This window comes from Lontra canadensis, unplaced genomic scaffold, assembly GCF_010015895.1.
Source record: "Lontra canadensis isolate GAN:19392208 unplaced genomic scaffold, GSC_riverotter_1.0 scaffold2, whole genome shotgun sequence".
Classification (NCBI taxonomy): domain Eukaryota; kingdom Metazoa; phylum Chordata; class Mammalia; order Carnivora; family Mustelidae; genus Lontra; species Lontra canadensis.
Window position 1 is genome coordinate 38,439,990 of NW_022630996.1, and position 22,851 is coordinate 38,462,840.

The 22,851-nt window shown below is 40.0% G+C and overlaps 1 protein-coding gene across 1 annotated transcript in view; it reads right to left on the reverse strand.

The window, feature by feature from the left end:
• Positions 1 to 15,914, reverse strand: part of GARS1 (glycyl-tRNA synthetase 1) — a 41,514-nt gene extending 25,600 nt beyond the window's left edge. The window contains exons 1-6 of the mRNA XM_032872313.1: positions 15,633 to 15,914; positions 6,363 to 6,464; positions 5,531 to 5,633; positions 4,350 to 4,491; positions 2,403 to 2,491; positions 1,304 to 1,380 (exon numbers count right to left, since the gene is read on the reverse strand). Coding sequence (XP_032728204.1) covers positions 1,304 to 1,380; positions 2,403 to 2,491; positions 4,350 to 4,491; positions 5,531 to 5,633; positions 6,363 to 6,464; positions 15,633 to 15,854 — 735 coding nt within the window. The 5' untranslated portion in view covers positions 15,855 to 15,914. The remainder of the gene's footprint in view (positions 1 to 1,303; positions 1,381 to 2,402; positions 2,492 to 4,349; positions 4,492 to 5,530; positions 5,634 to 6,362; positions 6,465 to 15,632) is intronic.
• Between the last annotated feature and the right edge of the window lie 6,937 nt (positions 15,915 to 22,851).

The following is a 22,851-nucleotide window of genomic DNA, read 5'->3' on the forward strand; positions in this document are numbered from 1 at the left end:
TAAGATCAAAGACACATACAAAAGCTTTGTAAGTCTAACATTCAAAATGGGAAACAGTAACTTGGGGGGTAATTAGAAGTGCTTTTCATTTCTTCTTTCTAATAAAGGTCATGCCTTTGGGAAAGAAAGGAAATGAGAAATGAATGTTTGGCTATAATGGTGTCAAAATCCAAAAACTGATTTATTAAATCATGAACAACAATACTAAAGCAATGAGCTTCAAGCGAAGGATAAAATATACCTCACAAGGACTAAAATAAATTGGCAGATGAGTCAACAGCCAAATTAAGATTTTCTTTTAATTTAAATGAGGAAGGAGAAAATTTCTGAGCTACCGTTAGAAAGCTAGATACCACAGAGAAAAATCAGCATATTTTTAGAAAACAAGGCAGCACTGCAAAAGTATCCAGTAAATGCTCATGAGAAAATGCAGAGGTAGGGATTCCTACATTCAGCCTCACATATTTATATACTAATATAAAGAAAATATGCAGAAATGCACTGGTTTCTGTGTATGTCTGTATAGTTTTGCCCAAGAAAGTAAATAAAATTTAAGAGGTGAGCCTTGGTGGACCTCATGATCAAGCACGGTGTTGGAGAAAGGTATTTTGCTTAAATGGATACGTAAGGTGAGAGATCAGCAACATACACACGTGGACATGTGCATCTTCCTGAGCAAAAGAGGTACCGTTTTCGTAGTATTTTTAAAGTGATCTGTGACCTAGAAAAGGGATAAGAACAACTTCTGATATAGAAGGTATTCCTGCACTTGGTAAAAGTCAGAACAGATTATCTCCATGGTCTTTCTTAAGTCTTCCCTAAACTGTGCCAACTTAAATAGAAATTAGAAAACATTGAGTCTATAGGAAAGGCAGGGCCCTGCTCATCAGGTTCTAAGAATAACAGCATGTAGTCAGGGACAGTGCAACCAGAAGCAGATCAAGTGGCTGATGAGACAGTATTCACAAGGACAGCTGCCCCCAAATCTCCATTATCAAAACTGAACACTATTCATCCTTAGCCACTTCTCCGGTTTTTGCTATTAAATCCAGAAAACTGGTTTCCAAGGAGATAGAACCCATTCCATGCCTATTTACACTGAATTGCTAGTCTGGGCTAAAATAAAGTGTTAGTCACAAAAGGCAGAAAGAGAAGAAAATAAAAATACAAAGAGAAACATAAGGGAAACTCCACTTCCTTATAATCGTGGCCTAGGTCAGCACAATGTGGAATTCAACAGTCATCAAACACTGTAAGACAGTACCTACCTGAGTTGCTGTGATAACATCTCTAAAGTACTCACCTGAGCCAAGACACTTTCCATCTCTGACTTCTTCTCAGCAGAACACTTCTTATCAGACATCAATTTCTGTAAGTGAGCTACAAGAACAGTGTTGATACATGTCAATTTCAATCAATGGGTAAAAGGACAACGCACTCTGAGTTTCGGTGCTGCAGAGGTAAAAAAAAATGAATCCAAGGATAGTGTTCTCACTTAATACAAATCCCATGGCTAATTTTACAGGGAAAATAATGATAATGTCTTGATCCTTTTGCTGACTTAGAATTTCTAATTATCATATAGAACTTCTTTTTGTTAAATAAGGGACTCAAGCTGCACAGGTGTACCTTCAGTTCCAAACCACCACAATATAGCAAATATTGCACTAAAGCAAGTCAAATGAATGTTTTGGTTTCCCAGTGCATATAAAAGTTGTTTGCCCCATATTGTATTCTATTATATATATAATAGCATTATATCTTTTTAAAAAAAAAGTATACCTTAATTAAAATATTTTTAAAATTGGGGCACCTGGGTGGCTCAGTTGTTAAACATCTGCCTTCAGTTCAGGTCATGATCCCAGGGTTCTGGGATCAAGCCCTGCATCGGACTCCCTGCACAGCAGAAAGCCTGCTTCTTTCTCTCCCACTTCCCATCCTTGTGTTCCATCTCTCACTGTGTGTCTCTCTGTCAAGTAAATAAATAAAATCTTCAAGAAAATAGAATATTTTAAAAATTAAGTTAAAATTTTATTGCTAAAAAATGCTAACCATCACCTGAGCTCTCAGAGTCCTAATTACTGATTACTATAAAAAATAAAATAATAACAAAAAAGTTTGAAATACTGCAAGAATTACCAAAATGTAAGAGAGACAAAGTGAAAAAAGCTGTTGGAAAAACAGCACTGTCTTTCCACTGCCTGACCTGGGGTTGGCCAATATCTGCACAGTACAGGAAGGTGGAGTGCAATAATATGAGGTCTGCCTATATGGCAAGATCTGTGCACCTTCCTCTTTAGATGTTATGCCCCCCAAAAAAGACATGAGAAAAATTTAATCTAAACCCTCTGTTTTGATCAATTTTACTTAGAAGAATATTTATCCAAGATGAAAAACCATACCTTTTAATAGATGGTCAGCACGAAAACACTCTCCATTTTTTACATCTTTCACCATGAAGTCAGCAAATTTGTCTACGTGGCCAGAGGTCCTAGGTTAACAAATTCCAAGCCAGTTTGTCATTTTCATACAAATTAATACATAAACTTTACGCTCTAAGATGTTCCCCCTCTATATATAATATATCAAGCTTATATCTGTGTATTTGAAAGATGGAAGCTCCCATATATATAATGATGTATCCACAGTGGATAATAATGTAGGCCAGAGAAAATCCATCCTCAAATCTATCTCCACCTTCCCCACCCCCACCCCAAGCTCTACCTTCCCACAGGAAAAAGACATCAACCAGATTATACTCTCACAAGTTGTCATAAAGTATGTGCTACCTTGCAGAATCAATTAATCCATGCTTATCTAATTATTAATGATTTACACAAAGGCCAAAACCAGGGGGAATTTGACTAGACAAGAATTCATGGTAACTCAGTACAGAACCTGCATCTTTTTTTTTTTTTAAAGATTTTATTTATTTATTTGTCAGAGAGAGAGAGAGTACAGGCAGGCAGAGTGGCAGGCAGAGGCAGAGGAGAAGCAGGCTCCCTGTAGAGCAAGGAGCCTGATGTGGGGCTCGATCCCAGGACGCTGGGATCATGGCCTGAGCCGAAGGCAGCCGCTTAACTGACTGGGCCACCCAGGCATCCCCAGAACCTGCATCTTAAGAAAAGAGTTTTCTGCCACTGAAAACTGTATGGACACTGGTATTACCTCTTACACAATTCTTACTAGTGGAGGAAGTAGCTAAAGAATAGGTTCTCTTAGGGGTGCCCGGGTGGCTCAGTCGTTAAGCGTCTGCCTTTGGCTCAGGTCATGATCCCAGTGTCCTGGGGATCGAGCCCCGCATCGGGCTCCCTGCTCAGCGGGAAGCCTGCTTCTCCCTCTCCCACTCCCCCTGCTTGTATTCCCTCTCTCACTGTCTCTATCTCTGTCAAATAAAGAAATAAAATCTTTACAAAAAATAAAAGCAGGTTGTCTTGATCTTTTAGATCCATCATCAGGAATTCATCTTGTTTTTCTTGGCTGAAATCACTGAGAGCCCAAAAGATGTAAACAGTGAAAATTAGCTCTTTACTAGGCAACATTAAATGAACATTAAATGTACAGATTCTTCTTTCTTTCTTTCTTCTTTCTATGTTCTAGCAATCCTGCCCTGCTTTCAACAATGTTAGTAGGAATAAAATAAATTTCTGCACTAACACTTCAACACAAATAGTAGTTATTTGGTTTTAAATGTATCAACACCTTTGCCCAGAACTTCTAAAAACTTAAAGGAAATAATCATAAATAAAAATCCATCTATCAGGATGCTCAGTGGACTCAAAAATCAAGAACAATTTTTTTTTTAAAGATTTATTTGAGAGTGCACACACAGGAGAGTGGGGGAGACAGTGCGAAACCTCACACAGACTCGCTGCTGAGCACAAAGCCTGGCTCATGATTCGATCCCAGGACTCTGAGATCATGACCTGAGCCAAAACAAAGAGTCTGCTGCTCAATCAACTGAGCCACCCAGGTGCCCCAGGAACAATTTAAATGCCTATGATAAGGCACTAGCTGAATAAATTATGGTATATCCACAAGAGAATACTATGCTGTCATTAAAAATGCTTTAGAAGATTAACGACATAAGTAAATGTTCACCTATATTACATGAAAAAACGCAGTGTGCTGCTAACGTTGATACATGTACAAGGACTTATAGAGAAAAAAGACAGTAAGGATAAACACAACAATTTTGACATGGCTGTCTATGGATATTAGGTGTATGTTTTCTTTTTTTTTTTTAATTTTCCGCATATTTACAATGACTATGGATAGATTCTATAATCATGAGAAGTTATTTAAATACGCATATTAATGAATTTCAGCTTCCAAAGTAGAAATCTTACTTTAAAACTGGCTCAGGGGTGAGCATGGTACAATCAATCTCCAGGATCTGTTCCTCTTGAATAAAGTGCTGCCTCCAGGTCTGAATAATATTATTCTTCAAAGCACACCCAACTGGCCCAAAATCATACAGACCACTAACACCTATAAAATATGAACAAGGAAAACCTGTGCTTTAGCTTGTCACTCTGAGCAAATTAAAGTGAGGAGATGTAAGAAACTGTCAGACTTCACATAGTCCCTAAAAAGGGATTAAAGTCAACAATTCAAACCCCTCAATTCTGAAAGGGTTACTGTAAGTAACCCCTTACTTCCAGCTAGCTGACCAAAGTAAGCTCTTACTCCATTTACTACTTCAATATTAAGAATTCCAAGCAGGATTAGCAAAAAACTAAAAACAAAAGATGTTCCTCCATATATGAGAAACAATGAAAAACAGATAACAGTGTCTGCCATAGATCTAACTGGGTGCATCAGCTGGTAACAATGATGAATTTTAGCACCCAATTCTCTAATTTGTCCTTGGATATATAGGCCACTATATTTAATTTTGGGTATACGAGCCACTATATTTAAACCTCAAGTTAAACATTTAGAGATTTGCTTAGCCAAACTTGAATCAGGTTTCAGTGGCAAAGTACTAAAAGTCTAATACTGTTGCAGTGATCTCCACTGACTATGAAAAATACCACTGTACATTTAATCGGTGAATTATATTTGCCTATGTACCTTCACAAAGCATTCAAAAAGATGTAGAGATTATCTACTTACCTAGGAAGAATGTTTTCTCCTGGCAGTTGTCATAAAGAACAATCTAGGGACCCTGGCTTCTCACTGCCCTTGTGTGAAGGTGCACAATACAGCTGGCCAGTGATACAATGGCCCTCGACTGCTCCAAAGAAGAGTCTATCTGATAGGTACTTGGACATATTAAGTGCTTCATACCTGGGCCCCTAACAATTCCCTACATCTTAATGGAAAAAAGCAGTTTTCAAGAAAAAGTAGGGTGGAAAGGAACAAACAGATTTCACACCAATGGCCGATTTTAAACAAACAAAAGCAAAATATTCTGTTTTAGTGACCTGATACAATTAGTTACCAACTGAAAAGCCATGTTTTTGATTTAAGAACAACAGTAAAGCCACCAACAACATAACTGATCTCTCTGACATTAATCCCCTACCTCCATAAATAGCAAAAGCTTGATCGTAGAAAAACCTCCTCTTCAGGGTATCTTCCATTTTTGCTCTGTCTACAATATCATCTTTGGGTTGTAATGCTAGCTCCTGTAAGGGATTTTCAAATAGAAAATGTGTGATTAGGGGTGAGAGGAAATATGAATTTATATATGTGAATTTGGTTTATTTCTCAGCAAAATTCAATATACAATTTATCAGGCAAGATTTTGATGCCTTTAAAAATTGGAAAGCTTAGGGTTTTTTCCCTTTTTAGTTACAGAAAAGATGCCTTTAACTTAATTATTTAGGAATACCAAGCTAACTTAGATGCAGATACTGATAAACAACATCTGAAATTTTAGTGGATCACTGTAGTGAGACAGTGACTTAGAATTCCAAACTATTTCAGTTTGGGGATGGGAGATTCACTATTTGAAATATTTGGGAGCAGGTATTAGATGGATACAGCTTTTCCTTAAAAGTAAAAAGTTGAACACAAAACCATTGATTCCTGGGATAGAAGAATTCATAAAGAACAAGCCAAAAAATAAATAATAAAAAAGAGCAAACACAAAGCCTTCCAGGGAAATTCATGGAGTGTATTAAATCTAGGATTTAGAGGAGGGGTGGGTCAGAAGTCAGGGAGGCTTCACAGAAAAAGGTGACATTTTGAGATGCAGTGTGAAAGCATGAGAAGTCAGCCAGGTAGGGGAAGAAAAGGTATGCTAGATATACAGAAATAAGGCAAATTATACTCCTTCAGAAACTTTTCTAGGTCCTTCCCACTCAAAGAGATTAATAAAGATGATATTTCAATTTTAGGATTCCAAGACTCACCTTTGCTTCCAGAACCCTCTTCCGGGCTTTGAGCTCAGCTACAGCTTTGTCTACATCTACCTGGGGTGCTTTATCCTCTTTGAGTTTTCGAACAAGATCTCCCTAGACAACAAAGAGAGTTGATATTCAGGATTGGTTTCAGAAGTCAAGAAAAATTATGAAATTGTTTTTAAGCACACCTTTTAAGTCCTGTGGAAGAATGAGGCCATTCAAATGTTTATTATACGAAATGTCATTATAAATAACTGAAGGTCTTTGCCCTCAGCATTTATAACCCAGCAAAATATACAACAAGTATACAAATAATTATGTTCTAAGGGTAATTAGTACCACTGTTGTTGGTGCTGTTGTTGTTGTTTTCCCCTTTGGGAAAGGCAGGTGGAAAAGGAGAGGAAAGAATTGATAAAAACTATGAAAGAATAAGGTTAGTACTGAGAACACAAAGAACCAATATATAAAACACCCTCCCCTTGAATCTTTCTCCTACTTACAAAAACGACTGTCCTGGTTTTCCACCTACTTTGACCATTTCTTCTTAGTCATGACTAACTCATATCCCTCTGCCCTTTTCTTAATTAGAATTTTTCCTTAATAATTTCTCTAGAATACCTTGTTCACTTCTAACAACCTACTACCTGTACACTGATTCCCACACTTATGGCAATGTGGTGGAATAAGTAATCTGAAAAAGCAAACAACATTATTTACATGGTCTGGGAAACTTCAAGCTGAGAAATTAAAGTTGTCAAAGTGAGAGAGCCTTTGGGTTCCCAACAGAAGTAACTGCTCCCTAGAGGAGCAGACCATCCACACAGGCTTTTAGGATTTTCACAGATCAAGGTCACCAAAATAATAAGCATTCAACTCAAAATTTAAAAACCCATTGAGGAAACAAGCCACCATAAGCAAGATTCAGCAGAAATCACAACAGAATTAGAGCCTCCAAAGTACTAGAATGATCAAATACACCTTTTAAATGCTTAAGATGTTTAAAAAAAAAAAAAAAAGAGTCAAAAACATGGGCAAAGAACGAGAGACTATCAAAAACAATCATGAAACCTGACAAATAATCACACAGGTTCAGGTCCAAGAAAGACAACAAAGGAATGGGGGAGGGGCAAAATGGGTGAAGGGGAGTGAGATAAAGGCTTCTAGTTCTGGAACGAAGAAGTCACAGTAATAAAAGATACGCATAGTGAATATGGTCAATGGTATTGTAATAGCACTGTATGGTGACAGATGGGAGCTACATTTATGGTAAGCATAGCATAACATATAAACTTGCCAAATCACTATGTTATTCACCTATATAACACTGTGTGTCAACTACACTTCAATATAAATAAATAAAAAAGAAATAAAGGGGAAAAGAACCACATACATCATCTGGAAATGAATCACTGAAATTAAAAACTCACTGGACAGGTTAAATAGCAGATCAAAGAGAATTAGTGACTTAGAGTACAGACCTGAAGAAATGATCCATGCGTAATCCATGGAATGGAACAGGGAGATGAAGATTTCAAAATATAAACAGGGTAATGAGACACAGAAAAAGAAAGCCTGACATTTATCCAACCAGAATCCTCAAAGAAAATAAAGAAAATCTGTAAGAGGTTCTATTTGAAAAGATAATGACTTTAAGTTTTTCTGTAATTGTTCAAAGACATGAATTCTCAGATTTAGGAAGCACCATGAAATCCAAACAACACACAAAACAAAACCTACATGTAGATAAGTCTGTAAAACATGGTACTTATGAGAGATTAGAGACTGGATTTTAATTGCTCATCAGCTAATCGTGAAACCTTAAATAAGCAGACACCTCTTTGAGCTTGTTCCCTCAACTACAATCAGGATGACAATACCTCACTGAAGTGTTATAAAGGGTAAATGAAATAATTTAAATAGAATATTTTCAATAGTACCTAACAAACAGTAGACACATTAAAAAAAATAGTTATCATCCTAAAAAAAGCACCCCAACTTGATTGTGGCTGAGTTATTTTTCAAACACTTCAAACCCAAGTTGTTCATAACTGAATTATTTTTCTCTGCCCTAAACTTATTCTTTCTCCTATCTATTGCTTTCCATTTGTTAACAACAAAAAAATCTACCCAAACAAGAAACATCAAGCTATCCTTCTTTACCACCAATATCTGTCAATTTCAAATTTCAATCTACTCTCTCCCTTTCACACCCCATAGACTAGACTACTAAAACAGATTACCAATTTGGTTGTCATCCAAAGGTGTCTACACTGTGTTTTGCTCACCCCAAACTATCCTAATGCATGTCATTCTTCTCCGACCTTCGTCTATCTTTTCATGAGCACACAGCATTCAGTGACTGTTCCTATTCCCATGCTTTCAATAATATTTATCCTCGGGGCACCTGGATGGCTCAGTCAGTTAAGCATCTGATTCTTGATTTCAGCGCAGGTCACGATCTCAGGCTCATGAGATAGAGCCCCATGTCGGGCTGTCCACAGAGCATGAAGCCTGCTTAAGTTTCTCTCCCTCTGCCTCCACCCCTCCCCAACTGCAAACGTGGGTGCATTCTCTTTTTCTCTCTAAAAAAAAAAATAATGATAATAATGTTTATCCTTTTATCCAAAAGCACTTCCCTTCACTTAATGAAATTCATTTCCTGAATATCCCAACCTTACAATAGCTTCCCTTAAAGCTATTTTAACTAAAGGCTGAGTTTTCTCCCATAGCCCTTGATCCTCAGAGGCTGGGAATGGAACAGATGTCCTCCTTATTCCTCTCTACACCTACAAACTCATTCCTCTTTGCTCCTTCTAAAACCTAAGCTCCTTTGAAAGGCCTGTCATTATTACCCTTTCCCCTTGTTGCTGATATTTTCTAAGCTTCCACTCACTTCCCCTCACTCAGTAACAGTTTTCCTCTCCACAATCCACTCTACTCTACAATGTCCTGGTCAGGAGGTGAGAAAAATGTTTTTAATTACCTAACCTAGAACCTAACTCTGCTTAAATGTAATCAGAAGTGGGGCACCTGGGTTGCTGAGTCAGTTAAGCCTCTGCCTTCAGCTCAGGCCATGATCCTGGGGTCCTGGGATTGAGCCCCGCATCAGGATTCCTGCTTGGTGGACCTGCTTCTCCCTCTCCCTCTCCCTGCTGCTCTGCCTACTTACGCTCTCTCTCAGTCAAATAAATAAGTAATCTTTAAAAAAAAAAAAAAAAAAAGGTAATCAGAAGTAATCTCCCAGTTTTAACATACACTGCATTTTCAAGGAATGCACCCAAGAACACGTAATTTAAAGGAAGACTATATACTACTTTGTTCACAGTTTTCCAGAAAGTTGTTATTATTTGAAGCAAAAGGGTGCCTGGGTGGCTCAGCTGGTTGGGCAACTGCCTTTGGCTCAGGTCATGATCCTGGAGTCCCAGGACTGAGTCCCACATAGGGCTCTCTGCTCAGCAGGAGTCTGCTTCTCCCTCTGACTTGTGCTCCCATCTTGTGCTCTCTCATTCTCTCTCTCTCAAATAAATAAATAAAACCTTTAAAAACAAAAACAAAAAATAACATGTGACCAATATCAATATTGTTTGGCATCTAAGCAACCAACAGGATATACCTTTATCAATGCATACCCATTGCCACTACAGTAACTCTCAATCTATGTATTGGTAGACGCATCTTCTTACTTCTGTATAACTTCCAGTGGATTCATAACCAAGAATTTACATATTCAAATATACATCATTTTATTATAAATTGCTTCATTATAAATTACTATAAGGTAATGTATTACATAATACAAAACATTATATGTACACACATTTTTCTTTAATTAGATTTTCTAGATTATTTTGTATGAATTTCATTATTGGATAGTAATGGGGAATTCCAAGATATCTGCTGTAAAAGGGGACACTGGGTCTGAAAGTTCAGAGCCACTGAATTAGTTATTCTTTTTATTCTCTTATCATATGCAAGTAAGTCTGGTCTGTTATTACATTAGCAGTTTTCATTCTATTATCCTGACCTCTCTAGCTAAAGCCACATCCTCAGTCATCTTCAAACGTTATTTTGGCTTCTTCATTACACTTACAATAACTGAAGTCACCCAATCAATGCAGTGGCTTATTTATTTACATGCATTTTATTTGTCCCTGTCAGAATAAAGTAGGCTCTTTTAGGATGAGAATTCTGGCATGTCCTGGTCCTTAAATACTTGATTGATATCACAACCTAAACCTAGCAAAGTACAGAGCACTTAGTATACAGTAAATATCTACTGACTTTTTCTTTTCTCAGTCTTTCTTTTCCTTTCATCTACCTATCAGAACACCTATCTTAAAATGTTCACCAACAGTGCTTTTTGATGAAGATAAGAACTCTGTGAGAGCCTCTGTTCTGAAAAGACCGTTGGCAAAATGGTAGTTCTTTTTGAATGTCTGAAAGAAGTAAGTAGTTCTTTTGAATATCTAACTAGTCTATGTCAGGGGTTAGCACTCCCACCTACTTCATCCCTTTTCTTTTGAAGCTTCTCAGAGAACATTAGCAAGCAAGGCCACAAGTAAAGTCAGGAAGAATTTAAAATAAATTCCCCTGAAACACTTTTTTTTTTTTTTTTTTTTTTTTTTTGCTTTTAAGGTTCAGGCACAGAACACATACATCAAGGAAAATGCAGCTATTAAAAAGAAATAGTGTGGGGCAACTGGGCAGCTCAGTCCATTAAGCATAAGCATCTGCCTTTGGCTCAGGTCACGGTACTGGGGTCCTGGGATCCAGCCCCTCCCCACTCAGCAGGGGGCCTGCTTCTCCCTTTCCCTGCTGCTCCCCTACTTGTGCCCTCTCTCTGTCAGATAAATAAATAAGATCTTCATAAATAAATAAATACATAAATAAACAAATCGAAACTGTGAGAATAAGGATTCCTACACTGAGTTAATCATCTGTAAAATGCAGTGAAGAAAGGAAATAATGTTTATTCCAAGTAACAGAATAATTAAACCATGATTAATAATGATCCAATCCTAAAAACAAATGAGTTGGAGGTGATCTAAACATGGAATGAAAGTACCTAAAAAGTTCTAATATCTAATTACTTTTCTGCCTTCTTTGTTCACTGCTCAACTATACCGGGTTGAGCTTGCATGCATAAGTGTGGGTACTGAAAAAAAGTGATGTGAAATATCATCACTATCTCTAAATTATCCTTAAGAAGCTTAGTTCCTGGATAAATTCTTACTATAAAGACATATATTAGAACTAAGAGCCTGTGATTATAAAGCAGAGCAGCTATTAGATGAGAAATCATTCCAAGGGATCTTCTTCATGGATCCTTCATATGTATCATGGTGCATATTCAGCTGGCCAAAAAAAACCAACAAGAAGACATTTCCTCACCTAGCTTTACACATATGTAGGTAGAAGAATCCTGTTAAGATTGAACTCCTCTTGGGGCGTCTGGGTGGCTCAGTGGATTAAGCCTCTGCCTTTGGCTCAGGTCATGATCTCAGGGTCCCTCTCTCTCTGCCTGCCTCTCTGCCTACTTGTGATCTCTGTCAAATAAATAAATAAAATCTTAAAAAAAAAAAAAGATTGAATTCATCTCAGATTCCCAAATATTTTATAATTACTGACAAAAATTTCACAAACTTTTCATTGCCCTTTGCGAACTAAACAAGAGCTTTAAAGGATACTCTTAGTCCAGAAAATCAAAGAAGAGAAAAATTCAGGGCTCTTCACGGCAAGTCTTCTTACTATTACCAAGATATGAGTTTCGTCTGTGTCTTCCCAATTAGAGCAAAAGAAAATTTGAGAAACACAAGTAATATTATTCATACAGCATACATTCATACATTCATACACCTACCATTAGCATTCCAGATGGTAAATCATTATTAAAAAATTCCAAGAAACCACTAAAAAGGGTTTTTCTAGCACCCCATCTCACCAAATTCAGAAGACCTCAATCCTCTCCTAAAGGTGCAAAATGTTTTCAAACCGGCAATCACAAGAAAATGTGAGCTCTATGCCAGCAATGGTTTGGTAAAACTAGAACCCCCAGTAAGTCTCAATCATCTCAGAACACTATCTAACACTTTACCAGGAGTTTACTACACACGCTGTGGGCACCCTTCTCAGCACCTCACAGGAACCATCTCATTTTAATGTTTATGACTCCATTCCCATATACAGATGAAGTCTGGCTACAGAGAGGTTAAAAAAATAAGTTGGGGCACTTGGCTGGCTCAGTTGGTACAGCATGCAACTCCTGATCTCAGGGTTGTACATTCAAGTCCCACCTAGGGTGTAGAGATTACTTAAAAATAAAATCTTGGGGCACCTTGGTGGCTCAGTCAGTTAAGCATTTGCCTTCAGCTCAGGTTGTGATCCTGTGATCAGCAGGGAGCCTGCTTCTCCCTCTCAGCCTGCAGTTCCCCCTGCTTAGGCTCTTTCTGTCAAATGAGGGATAAATAAATAAATAAATAAAATCTTATTTTTAAAAAAACTGCTCTTTCTTTTGAGCTATAATCTCCTTTCTTTTATAAAATAAAAGGGGACAGTAGATGGTAGTCTGAGGATTATACTAGGTTTCTAATTACTCTTATTTGGCAAAATGAAAGCAGGAGACACTGTGCTCACTCCCAGCATTTTTTTAAATGACATTTTATTTTATTTTTTAAAAAATTTATTTATTTATTTTAGAGCGAGAATGAGAGCACAAGCAGAAAGGCACAGATGGACAGGAAGAGAATCTCAAGAAGACTCCTCACTGAGCATGGAGCCCGATACAAGGCTTGATTCCACGATCCTGAGATCATGACCCAAGCAGAAAGAGTCAGATGCTTAACCAACTGAGGCACCCAGGTACCCCAATTCTCAACTTAAAAAAAAAAAAAAAACTCCATTTCCGTAGGGTGCAACTGAGGGTCCTGATTTTGAGCCCTAAGGTGGGGGTGGAGACTGCTTATAAATACATACATGCATACATACATACATAACATACCTCAAGTGCCCCAGGGTGCCCTTGATCAAACAACTACTATGTTTTCTAGATGCTCTGAGGCCCTCCCAAAGTTCCATAACTAGTTTTTCAGGAAATAACTAAGAATATGCCATGGGAAAATACATTTCAGTCAATCAATGAGCCAAACCTTTAAAAGCAACAGCATCGGGGCACCTGGGTGGCTCAGTGGGTTAAAGCCTCTGCCTTTGGCTCAGGTCATGATCCCAGGGTCCTGGGATCGAGCCCCACATTGGGCTCTCTGCTCATCGGGGAGCCTGCTTCCCCTCTCTCTCTCTCTCTCTCTGCCTGCCTGCCTCTCTGCCTACTTGTGATCTCTGTCAAATAAATAAATAAAATCTTTTTAAAAAGTTAAAAAAAAAATAAAAGCGACAGCATCCACGTAGTCAAGCCATTTAGAAATTTATATATAACACATGCCACTAACAAGACCAGTTGTTAAGTGCCTTAAAAATCCCACTCCAAGAATGTCTTCAATTTCACAAACTTCACAATGGAAATATGTCAAATGGATAGATGTGATGATGTGTCTTATTTCCCCACAAGCAAAAAAAAAAAAAAAAAGCTTTAATTAGATGATCTTTAAATTCCCTTCCAGCTGACCCTGGAATCTGTGTGATTAAAAATTCCAGGTAGCTAAATGATACATGTGTGGTCCCAGAGAAAGAGAAAAAGAACTCGAACTAACTTACATCTTTAGGAAAAAAAATCTTAAAAGTACCAAAAACAAAACAAAACAAAACACTCGAGCCAACATAAACAATACACTAAATAGTAATCACATCAGGAGGCTGTTTCAGGATCAAACTTTACTTCAGTTAACTAGTTCCACAGTCTTACTACACATGGATAATTTGCACTGCAGTTTCAGGCTAACGTGGCAGAGGGAGGGGTTTGTGTGTGTTTTTCCAAATTAGATGTATTCTCCCTCAAGTAAAGGATTTGGGGTGGAAAATCGAGAGTTAACAGAAAGGACAAAGGAACCACACCTAATTTTATTTGGGGTGAGTGGGTAGAGGGAGACAGAGAATAATACCAATAATACCAACAATAAATGGGAAAAAATTAAGCCTACAGTGAAATTTCAAAACGAAACACTACTGAATCAGACTCAAACTGGAGGAAGTGGACATTACAAAGTGGCAGAATCTGGTTAATTTTTGGCAACTCTGCCCCAGTGATTTATTTCCGAGGCAGGGTTCCACCCTCCGTAGCTAAGGCAAGTTATTGCATCAGGCACCGGTGCGGAAGAAACCCATTTGGTGTTTACTACTAGGTCACAGACACCCAGGTCCTATTCCAAGCTCTTGGCTTTGCCGGACTGGATGTGAGAATCCCCTTGAGCGAATCTTTTCCCTTGCCCTCTCTAAATTCTAATATTCATACAGTGCCCTAGGAAAAGGGAGGCCTGTATTAAATCACCAAGCCCTCCAGCCCATGAAACTTCCCTCCCTACCTCAAAATCAAATTTCAAAATGTTCCACACAGAGATGGCTGACTTCACCCAGTAACTCAGCAACATTTAGCTCACTCACTCCAAACAGTCTTTTGGGAACCCAGAGAAGATGACAGGAGCGAGCCAAGGACGATGAGCGAAGGACAATGAACTCACACCATGATTAGAAAAAGAAGTTCAACACCTCGTCACATCCACGTTTCAACTTTTATTTTCTGAGCCATCATTTGGCTAACGAAGCACTGAATGAAAGAAGGTGTCAAGGAGGAAACACTACGCAAAGCATCCTGAAGACTTTAAAAAAGAGGCCAGCCCTAGTAAGAACGGACAGCTTCGCCTCCGGCCGGGGAAGAATTAGGAACCCGGCCACCCGCGAGGGGGCACAAAGAACACCGCAGAGACTGGAAAACTGGACTTGAGGATTACTGAGCTGGGCCAGGAGTAACCAAAGGTCACTACCCATCGCAGCCCCATCGGAGAGGGGAGAGGCGCAGACATTAACAAGGACTGGGAAAGAGCAGAGCAGAACGCGAGAGGGAGGACGCAGATGTCGGAGGGGATCCGAGGGAGTCACCCAAGGAGAGTCTAGGGCGCGGGTCCACGGCGAGGAAGGTGGCCAACGCACGCGGGGGCCGGAGTCCAAAGTGGGGGAGGAGAGAAAGACACCAGGAAACCAAGGGCTTCCAGCGGATGGAGAGAGTGGGGTAACCGGCGCGGGGGACGGGTGCCCGAGAGGGAAAGAGGATGACGGAGAGCAGACCAGGGAGAGGAGAGCCCGGGGCCCCGGGGAGGCGCAGGATGCCAGTACCTGCTGGCGCACGGCAAGCCTGAGAGGGGCTAGCACCTCCTCAGCCCCGGCGCCGTCCATGCTGCTCCGGGAGGCGGCGGCAGGGAATGAGGTCGGGGCGTGGGCGCGCGCGCTGCGGGGTCGGCAGGGCGGGAGCGGAGGCCGGGCGGAGAGCCGGGAAGGCAGAGACAGCAGCAGCGCGGCGCGGGCGGCTCTAAGCAACGCCGAGCGCAGAGGGGGCATGAGCCGGCGGGCCTGGGCGGTCCGGAGCGGGCGGCGGCGGAAGCGGCGCGCGCGGCCCGGCCGGGAGCATGATGAAATCGCCGCGTAAACGCCGCGGCGCGCGCGCAGCCGCACATTCCCCACCCCGGGACACTGCCACCGGCAGATTCGACACAGAACGCGCGCTCCTTTAGAGACTCCAGAGGGCTCGCCCCACCTTGGGCGCTTGGGAGGCCTGCGGGATCTCAGGTAACACCCCGCCAACAGACTTGCACAAAGATAAGCCAGGCCAGCCCAGTAGGGTGCACATTCCGGCATGCAGCCCGGTTCCGAGACCTGCAGACTGAGACGCACGAGGACCTTCAAAGCGTAGGCTCTGGGCACTGACACTCGGGCTCACCCACGGAAATGCACGCTTCTTTTGTGCTCGTGCGCTCCTGGGGCTTTAAAGGTCCCTATCACAGCAACTCAGGGACGTAGACTCAATGTTGCTTAAGCTCTCGTGCTCCTCGTATGAAGAAACAAAAGAATTTATTGATTTGCACATCTTATCACACCCATGCTTTACCCACTTCAAGAAAATAGTTGGAGAAAGGCGGAGGAGAGGTGAGGGGCTCTTCGGAGAAGGTCAGTTCTGAGCAACCTTTGTAGGGCGAGCAGGATTTGAACCAGCAGAGATGAGGAAAGGCAAGAGGCAAAGAGGGGAGGAAAGACTAGGAAGCAAGATAATGGAGGGGAGTGGAGCTGAGAATCCAGGCGCCCGCGATTCCCTCCTAATGGCTTTGCCTCAGCAGACCTGCCCTCTTGTGCTTGGGGCCCCAGCTGACGACCTTCCGGAGATGGGCTTCCTCCCTCCTGCCCCAAAGGTGGGTCGGCAGGCAAAGCTGGATTCCCTTTCCCAGAGAGAGAGTAGAAAAATAAACAAAGTGTTGGTTGTAGACATAGCATGGCGCACATCCTCCAGAATGTCTAAAATGAAAGTGATGGAAAACGCCAAGTGAAGCTCTGGGGACTGTCCCCCACTGCTGAGTAGAGAGTCAACGGGTACAGCCGCTTTAAAAGAACTGTTTGATGGCATCTGTTGGAGCCAACCATACACACCTTCCCTGTGACCCCCCCCAGGAGCTTACAGGCTCACCAGAATGAAGTTGTCTTTCTCAGTACTATGGAAGTCCATATTCTCTTCCTGTTCTAAATTGTGGTTCTGGAGAAGTGCTGACAGTTGAGCATAAGCAGGGCAGCTGCAGAAGACCCTTCCCCAGTATTAAGCCATTTGTGTTTTTTAGAACTTTTATTTCAAGATTTGACATTAATCACAATTTTTATTTGGCTTCATTTTAATGCCTAATTTTGATTTTAATATTTTTGAAGATAAAAACAATTTTAACTTTTACATATACTCTTATTTACAGTGTTATTAAAACATTCAAATTCTGTATATTTTAAATATAATTCTATATATTTTTTAAATTCTTTAGATCAATAATGTCTCATTGATGTTCACGTGAGGACAGTCCCAGCTGTTGTCTCCAAATCTGTTTTCCCCCCTCTGCTTCCTCAGTGATTATTTCTAAAAGGCAAAGCTGTGCATCTTGCTTCTTTGCTCAGGATTTCAGTACTTCAACACTTCAATAGGTCCACATGGCCCTTAGCAGAATTTCCTAAGTGGTTTCCCGTGGGAAACTACATCTACAAGACAATAATAATAGATTATATTCATTGAGGGCATACTAGGTACAAGTTGGCATTCTAAAATATGAGTAAGATCATGGATTTGTCTCTCTCTGACTGACTTATTTTACTTACCATTATGCTCTCTAGCTCCATCCATGTTGTTGCAAATGGCAAGATTTCATTTTTTTAACAGCTGAATAATATTCCATTGTATATATATCCTCCACATCTTCTTTATTCATTCATCTATTGATGGATCCTTGGGCTGCTTCCATAATTTGGCTATTGTAAATAATGCTGCAGTAAACATAGGGGTGGGGAACCTGGGTGGCTTAGTCAGTTAAGCACCCTAGACTCAGATCATGATCCCAATTCCACATTAGGCTTCCTGCTCAGCAGGGATCCTGCTTCTCCTTCTGCCTCTGCCCCTCCTCCCTCCTCTCTCTCTCAAATAAATAAATCTTAAAAAAATAAACATGGGGGTGCACGTATCCCTTTGTAGTAGTGTTTTTGTATTTGGGGGGTAAATACCCAATAGTGTGATTACTGGATGCTACAGTAGTTCTATTTTTAATTTTGTGAGGAAACTCCATACTGTTTTCTACAGTGGCTACACCACTTTGCATTCCCACCAATGTGCAAGAGTGTTCCTTTTTCTCCACAACCTCACCAACACTTGTTGTTTCCTATATTTTTTTATTTTAGCCATTCTGTCAGGTGTGAGGTGATAGCTCATTGTGGTTTTGATTGACATTTCTCTGATGATGAGTTACGTTGAGCATCTTTCCATGTGTCTGTTGGCTATCTGTATGTCTTCTTTGGAGAAATACCTATTCATATCTTCTGCCCATTTTTTAATTGGATTATTTGGGTTTTGGATATTGAGTTGTATCAGTTCTTTATTTTTTTTTTTTTTAGTATTTTATTTATTTTTTTGATAGAGACAGTGAAACAGCGAGAGAGGGAACACGAGCAGGGAGAGTGGGAGAGGGAGAAGCAGGCCTCCTGCTGAGCAGGGAGCCTGATGTGGGACTCTGTCCCAGGACCCTGGGATCATGACCTGAGCCGAAGGCAGACGCTTAACGATTGAGCACTCAGGCGCCTGTATCAGTTCTTTATATATTTTGGATACTAACCCTTTATCAGATATGTCATTTACAAATATCTTCTCCCATTCAGTGGGTTGCCTTTGAGTTTTGTTGATTGTTTCCTTTGCTGTGCAGAAACTTTTTTTATTTTGATGTAGTCTCAGTAGTTTATTTTTGCATTTACTTCCTTTGCCTCAGGAGACATAACTAGAAAAATGTCGCTACAGATGATATCAGAGAGATTACTCCCTGTGCTCTTCTAGGATTTTTATGGTTTTAGATCTCATATTTAGGCATTTAATCCATTTTGAGTTTATTTTTGTGCATGGTGAAAGAAAGTGGCCTAGTTTCATTCTTTTGCATCTAGTTGTCCAGTTTTCCCAACACCATTTGTTGAAGAGACTGTCTTTTTTCCCTTTGGATACTCATTCCTTCTCTGTCAAAGATTAATTGACTGTATCATTGTGGGTTTATTTCTGGATTTTTTTGTTCTGCTTTATTGATCTGTTTATTTTTATGCCAGTATCATACTGATTTGATTACTACCACTTTGTAATATAACTTAAAGTCTAGAATTCTGATGCCTCCAGCTTTGCTTTTCTTTTTCCAGATTGCTTTGGCTATTCAGTGTCTTTTGTGGTTCCATACAAATTTTAGGAATGCTTATTCCATAATGTGAAAAACATTGTTGATATTTTAATAGGGATAGCATTAAATTGTATATTTCTCTGGGTAGTGTGGACATTTTAACAACATTTGTTCTTCCAACCCATGAGCATGGAATGTCATTCCATTTCTTTGCATTGTCTTGAATTTCTTCCATCATTGTTTTATAGTTTTCAGTCTTTCACCTCTGGGTTTTTTGTTGTTTTGTTTTGTTTAGGTCTCTCACCTCTTTGGTTAAGTTTATTCCTAGACATTTTGTTGTTTTTGTACAATTGTAAATGAGATTTTTTTTTTTTTTTTGAGATTTTCCTCATTGAGAGAGACAGTGAGAGAGGGAGAGTAAGCAGAGGGGGAAGGGTAGAAGGAGAAGCAGGCTCCCTGCTGAGCAGGAAGCCTGATGCAGGGGCTCAATCCCAGGACCCTAGGATCTTGACCTGAGCCAAAGGCAGATGTTTAACCTACTGAGCCACCCAGGTACCCTATTTTTTTTTAGTTTCTGTATCATTTATTTTTGTTCTAATCTCTATTATTTCTTCCCTTTGCTGGGTTTGGGTTTCATTTGTTGTTGTTCCCTAAGACTATTTTCAATTTGCATGATTTTCTTTCCTCCCCTTTGCTCAGCTTGGTTACTTTCCATTTCTCTGTCTTCCAGTTAATTCATTCCTCTTCTTCTAGCTTGCTACTTATTCCCTCAGGTGTATTTCTTATTTCATGTATTGTGTTCTTGATCTCTGATTGGTTCTTTTTCTTTATCTCTGTGTTAAGGGTCTCACTGATGTTTCCCAATCTTTTCTTAGGTCCAATATCTTTATGACCATTACCTTAAATTTCTCTCAGGCGTATTACTGCATTCATTTCACTTTGTGTCTCTTACTGTGGTTTGGTCCTGTTCTTTCATTTGAGAGATATTTCTCTGTCTCTTCATTTTGTCTGACTTTTTCTGCGTGTTTCTCTGTGTTAGTAAAGTTAGCTACTTTTTTTTTTTTCTCTCTTAACAATAAGAGCCTATGAACAAGAGGTCCTGAAGTGTGTCCTGCAGTGTAGTGTCCCCTGTTCCTCAGGGCCTGGCACTTCAGGGAGTATCTACTATGTGGGTCGCCTGCGCTCTGCTGTTGAGTCTTGGCCTGTTTCTCCTTCAGTCCAGTTGTTTGCAGAGACTCTCTTTGCCTATTGCGAGCAGTGTTTAGTCCCCAGGATGGGTAGGGTACATTTTAACAAGGTGTGGGTGGTCTGCTTGTGAAACTAGGTATACCCCCACTGCCACTGGAACTGTGGTCCTGCAAAATGCACAAGTCCTAGAGATGTGGTGTTGGCAGGATTTGCACAGTTCTTCTGTGGGAGAGTCCCGCATGCTCACCGAAGTGAGCATGACTGGAAAGGATGGATCCCTGATGCATGGGGGACAGGGTTTGGGGCAGTGTAAAGAGTTTTGTTGAGGTGCTGCTTTCTGCATGTGGCCATTATTTATGCTGAGGTGCATGGGAGGGAAATAATGCCTGCCAGCTCGTTTGTTCCTAGAGGGGTCTCCCAGTGGTGATCCCTGTCTCTCAGGGCCACACTCTGAGATAAGCAAATCACTCTCCCTCTCATCTGGTCTGCACCCAGCATTTGTCAGACTGCTGTGTCTGTGCTGTATCTGCATAGACTGTCAAGGAATCTCTTTAAGGATAAGGATTCTACTTCCTAACCCCCTCCAGGCTCTCCCAGAGCTGAGCCTGCAGATTTTTAATATTCTAGGCTTTAAATCCTGCTGGTTGAAAGAACTCATGAAACTGTCCCCTCTGGCTATAACATCAAAGGCAGATGTTATAGGGATTCATTCTCCCTGTTTATGGGCTCTCTGGTGTGATAGATAGTCTGTTTTCTACCCTTCTCCATGCCACTAGCTTCCTCCGCACCACAGATGGCTATGGTCCATTTTGCTCCCAGACTGCATCTTTACCCTTCCTACCTTCTTTGATGTGGCCTCTCCTCAACCTTTAGTTGTGAAGTTTGTTCTGCCAGTCTTCAGATTATTTGCGGGGGTCGTTTAGGCTGCTGTGAGTGTTATCTAGTTGTAGGCATGGGACAGGCCAAGCTTAAGGTCCTCCTCCACCACCTTCCCCAACAACAATTGTTAAAAGGAAAAAAGCTCACAATATTTATTTCACCTTTGATCAGGTATGGTGCCTTTGTTGAAAATAAATTGACTATATAAGGTGAGGCTATTTCTGTGATCTCTATTCTGTTCAAGTAATGCATCTGTCTATCAACCTTTATGCCAATATCACACTTTCTTGATTACTATTGCTTTAGAGTAAGTCTTGAAGTCAGATAACATACATTTTCCACCTTTCCTTCCTTTTCAGAATTGTTTTTAACTATTCCAGGTCCTTTCCATTTCTGTGTAAATTTTAAAATTGACTTCTCAGTTAAAAAAAATACCTGCGGAGGGGCTCCTGGGTGGGTCAGTGGGTTAAGCCTCTGCCTTTGGCTCAGGTCATGATCCCAGGGTCCTGGGATTGAGCCCCGCATCGGGCTCTCTGCTCAGCAGGGAACCTGCTTCCCTTCCTCTCTCTGCCTGCCTCTCTGCCTAATTGTGATCTCTGTCTGTCAAATAAATAAATAAAATCTTAAAAAAAAAAAATACCTGCTGAGACTGTGATTCCATAGGTCAATTTCAGGGAAATTGATGGCTTAACAATATAGGCTTTGGATGTCTTTTGTTAAATTTTTTTTTTTTAAGATTTTTATTTCTTCATTTAACAGAGAGAGATCACAAGTATGCAGAGAGGCAGGCAGAGAGAGAGGGGGAAACAGGCTTCCTGCTGAGCAGAGAGCCCGATGTTGGGCTTGATCCCAGGACCCTGAGATTATGACCTGAGCCAAAGGCAGAGGCCTAACCCGCTGAGCCACCCAGACACCCCTCTTTTGTTAAATTTATTTTTAAGTATTTTACTTGTTAACTCTGAGTGTTATTTTGTTTTCCAGTGGTTTGTTGCTAGTGATCTTTCATTTACTAATTTTAGTAGTTGGGTTTTTAGGTGTCTTTTTTTTTTTTTTTGTAGATTCCTTGGGATTTTCTACATTAATAATCATGTGATTTGTATATAGAATCAGTTTTACTTATTCCTTTCCAATCTTTATGCTTTTTTTTTTTACTTGCCTAGCTGTATAATCTACATCATCTTGTATAACCTTGCTCATAACATTCCAATATTATTCTTTAAATACATGCAAGGTCTGGAGTAAAGTCCTATATTTCACTCCTGATATCAGTAATTAGGTTTTTTTTTTCTCTTGCTGTCTTTTTTTCCTTGATCAGTCTTGCTAAATATTTACCAATTTATCAATTTTTCAAACATCTAACTTATGACTTTGTTAATGTTCTCTATTGTTTTGTCCATGCTCTATTCCATTGATTTCTACTTTATAATTTTTTCCTTACTTAATTCCTTACTTAATTCCTTACTTAAACGTAATATAATTACTTTCCTTACTTAATTTGGGTTTAAATTGCTCTTCTTTTTCTAGCTTCTCAAGGTAGAAACTTAGATAATTTCTTGTAAACCTTTTTCTTTTCTTAAAAAAGCCTTTAAAATTATAGATTT